The sequence below is a fragment of the Eimeria mitis genome, genomic scaffold (genome assembly GCF_000499745.2).
Source record: "Eimeria mitis Houghton genomic scaffold, Emh_scaff2204, whole genome shotgun sequence".
Classification (NCBI taxonomy): Eukaryota; Apicomplexa; class Conoidasida; order Eucoccidiorida; family Eimeriidae; genus Eimeria; species Eimeria mitis.
Genome location: NW_024015127.1, coordinates 1 through 8481, shown reverse-complemented (window position 1 = coordinate 8481; position 8481 = coordinate 1). Strand labels below are relative to the sequence as shown.

Genomic DNA, 8481 nt, shown 5'->3' with positions numbered 1-8481 from the left:
CAGCAGCAGCAGCAGCAGCAGCAGCAGCAGCTGCTGCAGAAGCAGAAGCAGAAGCAGCAGCAGCCGCGACGGCAAAAGGGGAGAAGGACGGGCTCATGCAGATCACCGCAAGTGCCTTGCCTTTGCTACTGCTGATGCTGCACCCGACAGTTGCAGCAGCAGCAGCAGAACGCGCAGCAGCAGCAGCGACGAGAGCTCACCGAGAAGCAGCTGCTGCCGCACCGGCAGCAGCAGCAGCACAAAAGGCAAATCTTCCTGTTCCCCCGCATGCAAAGTATCGGATGGCAAGAGCCACGGTGATTCCACGACCAGCAACAGCAGCAGCAGCAGCAGCAGCAGCAGCAGCGGCAGGTTCTGTGCGTCTTGCAGGTGCAGCTGCGCGTCGGACCCTCCTTCTTGCTCGTTTGCTGCTGCAGTTACCGTCCGTTGCTTCTCTTTGTCTTTCTACGGCTCCGCTGCTGCAGCGCGAGAAGCAGCACTTCGTTACTTGGTGCAGCAGCAGGGCTCCATTAGCTTCGTTGTTAAGCAGCAGCAGCAAGAGCTGCAGCGGCTGCTGCAGCCGTCGCCTATCAGTTATGAAGAGCACATCGCACTGCAGCAGGAACAACAGCAACAGCAACAGCAGCAACAACAGCAGCTGCTGCAGCAGCAAATGCTCAAAAAGTCAGATACGTACGTGTTGCGGTTGCAGCAGCAGCAGCCACAGGACGTGCTGCTGCAGCACAGACCGCCCCTCCGTGGAGCAGAGAGGAATCCGCCTTTGCTGCGGTCGCGTAGGTCCCTGCTCCAGCAGCAGCAGCAGCAGCAGCAGCAGGAGCGGCCTGACAGGCCCAAGAGGCAACTGCCCCCACGCCTGCGAGACCCGGAATCCCAGGGCGTCATCCCTGCTGCAGAGAGCAGCAGCAGGAGCTGCACCTCTACGCCAGCATCAGCATCATCAGCAGCAGCAGCTAGCTTAGTAGACAGCGTAGATTCGGCAGGGCCAGCATCCCCGATGCCGGCAGCCGCAGCAGCAACTTCGCCAAATGCTGCTCTCACCAACAGCAGCAGCAGCAGCAGCAGCAGCAGCAAAGCTCACCGGACGCCTGTGTCTCGCCCGCTGAAGCTGTGTGGAGTGGTGCCGCGGCTGGAGCAGCTTCCGGGTTGTGAAGGTGAAGAGGGAGCAGCAGCAGCAGCAGTGGCAGCAGCAGCAGCAGCCGGAGGCTACCGCGTCGGGGACTTCTTGCAGGGGCTGCTGGCCTGTCCTTCAGGCAGCGGCTCGAAGCAGCAGCAGCAGCAGCTGCTGCGCAGCAGCAGGAAGCGAAAGACAGCGCCAACTGCTGCTGCTGATGGCTCTTGCAGTTCTTGGGGGGGCGGCCCTCGAAGCTACTCCAGAAGCAGCAGCAGCAGCAGCAGCAGCAGCAGCGGCTGCGTGTTCAGCAGCATGAGTCGCGTGCTAGCTGAGAAGGAGGTGACGCGCGAGGGCCGCCTGCTGCTGCGCAATGCGCTGGTCTCGGGGGCCCTGGTGCCTGCTGGGGAGGAGTTTGCGGTGTCTTCGCTGGACGATGTAGAGGCCCTACCAGCAGCAGACCCATTCGTAAGCCCGCATGCTGCTACTGCTGCTGCTGCTGTTGTACCTGCTGCTGCTGCTGCCAAGGCTCTTATGCTGCTGCCGCTGCTGTTGCTGTTGCTGTTGTGTCTGCTGCTGCTGGTATTGTACCTGCTGCTGTTCTTGTGCCGGTCGTCGCTGCACTTTCCTGCGGTGGCCTGAAGTTCTGAGGGAGGCTGGTACTAATGTCTCTGCTGCTGCTGCTGTTGCTGTTGCTGTTGCTGCGCTGCAGTCTTCTAGCTGGTACTTGATGCAGGTGTTCTTACAGACGCACAAACTGCAGCGAAGTCAGCTGATGGATGTGGGCACAACGCGGCAGCTGCTGGCGGCGAGGCGGTTTGTGTATCTGTTGTCTCCTTATGCGGAATCAAGGACATTTGCTGCTGCAGCAGGCGCAGGAGCCGCTGCTGCTGCTGCTGCTGCTGCAGCTGCCAGGCCCCCACCCACGCCGCCAACAACCAGGCAGCAGCTTGCCAACGCTGCCAGCAGCGGCAGCAGCAGCAACAGTAGCAGCAGCAGCAGCAAGGCACTGCATGGAACTGGCGTTGTCTCCCCCAAGTTAGAGGGAATGCGCGTTGGGGGGAACAGCAGCAACAGCACCAGCAGCAGCAGCAGCAGCAGCAGCAGCAGCAGCAAAGCAGACTCGCAGCAGCAGCTGCAGCAGCTTGCGTCGCAGCAGCAACTATCTCTGGCTGCCCAACAGCAGCAACTGGCGTCCGCCCAGCAGCAGCAGATGGTTCTTCAGTACCTAATTCGCAAGCGGCAGGAGCAGCAGCAGCCACAGCAGCAGCAGCAACAGCAGCAGCAGCTGCAGCACGTCGCCGCAACTGCAACCGCGACAGACACCCAAGCTGTTGGGACCGCCCTAGGTAAGGATTCCGTTTGCCTTCAACTCAGGGGCAGCGTGGCTGGCTCCGTAGCTAGCCAGCTATTCAGCTAGCTCTTTCGGTGGCTAGCTAGCTATCAAGGTGGTCAGCTAGCTAGCTGGGTAGTCAGTCTACTTAGTGTGTTCCTGTTTTGTTGCTGCGTGCTGCAGGTGGAGCAGAGCCGCAGCTGCACCCGCAGCTGCTGCACCAGCAGCGGATGAAGCAGTGGCAGCAGTTGTGGCAGCAGCAGCTGCTGCAACGGCTGCAGCAGCAGCAAACGGCCCCGCAAGGCGTCACGCCAGCTGCAGCGCAGCATTCCCTGTTGCAGCAGCAACAGCCTCAAGGGGTTGCTGCCCTTTGGCTGCAGCGCCCTCAGTGGCGCCTCCCCTTCTGGACTTTGCTGCCACAGCAGCAGCAGCAGCAGCAGCANCAGCAGCAGCAGCAGCAGCAGCAACAGCAGCCTAACCAGCAGCAACTGCGACAGCATCAGAACGGACCAGCTATAGCAGCAGCGGCTCCACCAGTAGACGAAGCAAAACAACATTCAAACGCTGCTGCTGCTGCAGGAAAGCCCACAGCTGCAGCAGCTACCTTCGATGCCACTGCTGCTTCTGCTGCAAGGGTCTCTGCTCCGAGAGGAAAAGGCGAAGAGCCCTGCAGTCGCAGCACCAGCAGCAGCAGTAGCGCCGGAGACACGGGCAGCAGTAGCAGGAGCAGCAGCAGCAGTGGGAGCAACACCAGCAGCAGTAGCAGCAGCAGTTCCAGCGGGTGCAGCAGCAGCAGCAGCAGCAGCAGCAGCGGGACGTGTCGCACAAGTTTGCTGCCGCCGGGATACGGCGAGCTGCCACAGCTGGAAGCCTTAGTTGACGCTGCCGTGCTGCTGAGCAGACACTTCAAACCCAACCCCGAACCCCACTCAGGTAAACGAACTGCAGCAGCAGCAGCACCAGCAGCAGCAGCAGCAGCAGCAGCAGCAGCACTTGCGTTACACGGTCTTACGCGTCTTGTCTGCATGCCCATTCCCACAAGAAGCACTTCCTAGACACCCTGTAGCCTGTGTTGATGCATATGCTGGAGTGTGTGTGTGTGTGCTGCGGCTGCTGCCGCTGCTGCTGCTGCTGCTGCAGAAGCGGGGGCGCGCCTCGACAGCCGGCGGCCGCTGCACTGCGTGTGGCTCGACGAGCGGAGACAGCCGCAGTGGCGCTGCCGGTGGACGGCCTCGGCGGGGCGCCGCTTCAGTCGGACCTTCTCTGTCAACCTTTTCGGCTGTATGCTGCTGTTGATGCTGTTGCTCTTGTTGCTGCTGCTCCTGGTGTTGCTGCTGCTTCGCCTGCGGCTGCTGCTGCTCCTGGTTTTGCTGCTGCGTCTCCTGCGGCTGCTGCTGCTCCTTCTAGTGATGGTGATCGTGGGACTGCTGCATGAGTTCCTGTTGCTGGTGGAGTGCGGCCGGCGTGTTAGTACGCCGTGGCGTTGCTGCTGCTGCTGCTGCTGCTGCTGAAGGTTTGCTGCTGCGTTTGCTGCTGCGTTTGCTGCTGCGCTGCAGATGAGTCGGCGAAGCGTTTGGCTGTTTGGTCAAAACTCCTTGTCTCCACACCTCACCAGCGACGGGCTTGTCTTCAGGTATGCTGCTGCTGCTGATGTGGTTGTTACGGCTGCTTCTGCAATTGTTGCTGCTGCTGTGGTGGTGGTTGTGCTGCTGCTGCTGTGTTTTGGCGGTTGTGCTGCTGCTGCTGGTACAGGTTCGTTGTTTGTGTGCTATTGTTGCTGCTCTTGCTGGGGACTTGCTTGCAGCCCTAGCCCTGCGTGTCTTCTTTGTTAATTGCTGCTGCTTCTTGTGGAACCGTTGCTATTGCTGTTGCTGCTGCTGCTGCTGCTGCTGCGCAGGAGCTGTGGGATTCGGTGCAGCAGCAAGTGCGGCATCCGCTGCCGCACCAGGTGGCGGCGCTGCTGAAGCACGGGAAGGTAAAGCCGGAGGTCTGCTGCTTCGAGCTGAGGCCCCCCGCGCTGCTGCGGCATCAGCAGCAGCTGCTGCTGCCTCATAATTTTTCTAATTCAAAAGCGCAGGACCAACAGCAGCAGCAACAGCAGCAACAACAACAGCAAAAAGTCCAGCAGCAGCAGCAGCAGGAACAGCCGCACGACTCACAGACTCCCACAACGTCCTCTCCTGTCATTGGTCCCTCCAGCAGCAGAGAGCGCCGACAGCAGCAGCTGCAGGATAAGCAGCAACAGCAACAGCAGCAGCAACACGGAGAAGCTGTAGTAGCTTCGCCGCGACTTGATAAAGAACGGCGTGCTGCTGTTGCTACTGCTAATGCGGCTCCCGTTGTTGCTGATGCTGCTGCTGCTGGGGGCTCTGCCGAGGCTGGGCCTCCAAGTAGTGCTCAGCAGCGTCGCGCTGCTGCCGCTGCTGCTGCTGCTGCTGCTGTGACTTCAGCCACAGCAGCAAGCGGCAGAGAGGACAAATTGCCATCAGATGGGAACGGTCGCCTCCGAAGTACAGCAGCCGCACCAGCAGCACCAGAAGCAGCAGCAGCAACAACACCAGCAGCAGCAGCGGAACCAGCAGCAGAACCAGCAGAAGCAGCAGCAGCAGCGAGAGAAGCACCAGCAGCAATTCCTGCGGTGCGACGGAGGGGACTGCGGCAACGCGCAGCAGACAAAGAAGAATCAGCAGCAAAAGTTGAGAGTGGTGCGTCAACAGTTGCATCCACAGTTGCTGCTGCTTGCACAAGCCCTGCTGCTGCAGCTGCTGCAGCAGCAGCTGCTGCTGCCGGGCCCTGCACTGCTGCAGCAAACCTGGCAGGGACTTCGCCTGTAGCAGCTGGCGCAGCCAATCCCAGCAACAGCAGCCGCAGCAGCATCGGAGGCGGACGGTCAGGTGCAGCAACAACCAGAGCAGCAGCAGCTGCTGCTGGCGCTGCCACTGGTGGAGGGCCGCCAGCCTCTGCAGCTCCAGTAGAGAGCAGCAGCACCAGCAACAACAGCACCAGCAACGCCAGCAGCAGCAGCAACAGCAGCAACAGCAGCAGCAACAGCAGCAGCAGCAGCAACAGCAGCAGCAGCAACAGCNCAGCAGCAGCAACAGCAGCAACAGCAGCAGCAACAGCAGCAGCAGCAGCAACAGCAGCAGCAGCAACAGCAGCAACAGCAGCAGCAGCAACAACAGCAGCAGCAGCAACAACAGCAACAGCAGCAGCAGCAGCAACAGCAGTAGCAGCAACAGCGGCAACAGCTCTTTAAAGAGGAAGCCGCTTCACACGGAAGGAAATGATACAGCATCTGCTGCTGCTGCTGCGGTTGCTGCTGCCTCCCCTCGGGTTTGTACAGAGACAGAGACAGGAAGGCTGAGGGGTACGATGCTGCTCCGATGCCGCAACGCACGACAGCAGCAGCAACAACAGCAGCAGCAACAACAGCAGCAGCAGCAGCAGCAACAACAACAGCAGCAGCAACAGCAAAAGGAGCAGCTACAGCAGACTGTGAAGCGCCGCCATGTTGACTCGGGCCTAGGCGAATCGAACAGCGACGCAGAAGAGCCTAGCAGTGCTGCTGCTGCACGGCGCCGCACTTGCAACGGCAGCAGCAGCAACAGCAGCAGTAACAGCAGCAGCAACAGCAGCAGTAACAGCAGCAGCAACAGCAGCAGCAGCAGCAGCAACAGCACAAATAATAATAGTGCTAGTCGCAAGTCAGTGTGCCGTCGGGTTGCTGCAGGGACCGAGAGCACCCGTTCGCTGCAGGGTGAGGACTCTCCTAGCGAGCGAGAAGCAGTACCTGCTGCTGCTGCTGCTGCTGCTGCTGCTGCTACTGCTGCTGTTGCCCCTGGAGACAGCAACGGCCGCAGCGGCGACAATGCACACAGTAGCAACAGCAGCAGCAGCAGCAACAACAGCAGCAGCAGCAACAGCAGCAGCAGCAACAGCAGCAGCAGCAACAGCAGTACCTCATCCCCGCGGGAAGTGCGACGGGGGCGCCGAAAGACCGTTGTTACTGCTGCTGCTAGCAGCAGCAACAGCAGCAGCAACAGCAGCAGCAGCAGCAGCAGCCTGCCTTCAGTCTCTGCTACGCACGAAGCCTCCAGCGGTACGCCACGGGCTGCAGCATCCACAGCGTACATGTCGCTGAGGCCTAGGGCAGCAGCAGCAGCAGCGGCAGCACCGACCGCAACACCAGCAGAAGCAACAGCAGCAGCAGCAGCAGGAAGCAGCGCTAGCAACAGCACCACACCTCAGCAGCAGCAACTGCAGCAGCAGCGGGCGGCGAGCAAAAGAAATGGCACGTCAGAAGACGCCGAAAGCACGCCACCGCTTCCGGCTGCTGCAGCGCCAGCAGCACCAGCAGCAACAGCTGCACCAGCTGCAGCAACAGCAGCAGCACCAGCCGTTCAAAGGCCCCGGCAAAGCAGTGCGAACTTTAACAAAAACAGCAGCAGCAGCAGCAGCAACAACAACAACAACAACAGCAGCAGCAGCAAAAGCAGCATTCAGCAACGCCCCATACTTCGTTCCCTGCGATCTATGGCTACGCGAGCATCGGCAGCAGCGGCCCTTCAGGCCTCTCCTCGCCGAGTGTCTGCTGCTGCTGCTGCTGCTGCTGCAGCAACAGCAGCAGCGCATGCATGTGCACTGGAGTAGGTGGGCCGTGGTGCGTGCGCATCAGGAGCTGGCTCTCGGCAGCAGCAGGCAGGCAGTTGCCTCATGCTGCAGCAGAGTATAAGTGCTGCAGGCCAGGCTCCAAACAGTGGAGCAGCAGCAGTAGCGGCAGCAGCAGCAGCAAGTGAAACGGATATTGCTGCTGCTGCTGCTGCTGCTGCTTTGCAGCAAGATTGTTGCAGAGGGGGAGCAAGAGTTCGGCATCCTCCTGTCTGTAGTCTCTTCTTTCGCTTGAGACCTGTTTTGTTGTCTTAATAGACATATTCACCGCCTCTGTTGCTCTCACTGCTGCTGCTGTTGCTCTGGCTGCTGCTGCTGCTGCTGCTGCTGCTGCAGTCACCGCTTCTGCTTTTGTTGCTGTTGCTCTAACTGCTACTGCTGCTGCTGCTGCTGCTGCTGGGGGTGTGTTGACTGTTCCGGTGCGGCTGAGGCGTCGCGTACGGATGCAACGATTACTTTTGCTTTCGGTTTTAGTGCTGCTGCTGNTGCTGCTGCTGTTGGGCTTTTTCAAGATGGTGACGGCGACACGCGCAGCACCCTCACTAGTCTCGGGTTTAGTGTTTAGGGTTTAGGGTTTACGGCAGAGGAGATATTCTTTAGTATCAGTAGCAGCTCAGCAGCAAAGCAGCAGCATAGCAGCAGCGGGAGCAGCAGCAGCAGCAGCAGCAGGCAGTGCTTGAAAGCAACTGCAGGAGTTCTTGCATCTGCCCCTGACGCTGCTGCTCCTAACTAAAGTAAAAATAGATAAAGCCTGGGCCTCTGTACAGTGCTGCTGCTGCCGTAGCAGTGTATGCAGCATCTGCCGCTGCTGTTGCTACTGCTGTTGCGACTGCTGCTACTTCTGCTGTTGCTGCTGCTGCTGTGACGGCCGCTACGTCTGCTGGTGCTGTTGCTACTGCTGCGTATGCTGCTGCTGCTGCTGCTGCTGCTGCTGTAGACTGCCGCTGCTGCCTTGCTTTCGATGCACTGTATTTCAGCATTTCATGTGGCTTTTGTTTTTCTTAGAAGAGTAACAACAAACACCAATAAAGAAAATGCCTACAAATCGCTACCTAGGCAGCTGCAGCAGCAGAAGTGCAGCGCCGGCGCTGTCTACTACTGCGCCCAATGCTGCTGCTGCTGCTGCTGCTGCTGCTGCTGTTGCTGCTGCAGAGTCAAGAGGAATAAATACGATAAAGGGGAATCAGAAGCACCAAGTGCTGCTGATCCCTGCAGCTGTTACAGCTCGCTGCTGCTGCTATTGCTGCTGCAGCAGCTGCTGCTTAGTGCTGCTGCCCCAGCTGCTGCTGCAGCTGCCGATGCTGCAGTCCATGCAGCTAATAAACAACCGACGCAGCCTGAAGGACCTGCCAGAAACTTGTGTAGCTGCAGC

The 8481-nt window shown here is 59.8% G+C and overlaps 1 protein-coding gene across 1 annotated transcript; it reads left to right on the top strand.

Moving 5' to 3' along the window:
- Positions 1-95: 95 nt before the first annotated feature.
- Positions 96-7344, top strand: EMH_0050300 (glycoprotein 96-92, putative; the record flags this gene model as incomplete). Its single annotated transcript, XM_038022426.1, is given in 11 exon segments — positions 96-369; positions 417-1576; positions 1821-2457; positions 2625-2883; positions 2887-3374; positions 3582-3722; positions 3998-4074; positions 4339-5330; positions 5414-5526; positions 5530-7087; positions 7278-7344. Coding segments are annotated over 11 exon segments (5766 nt in total).
- Between the last annotated feature and the right edge of the window lie 1137 nt (positions 7345-8481).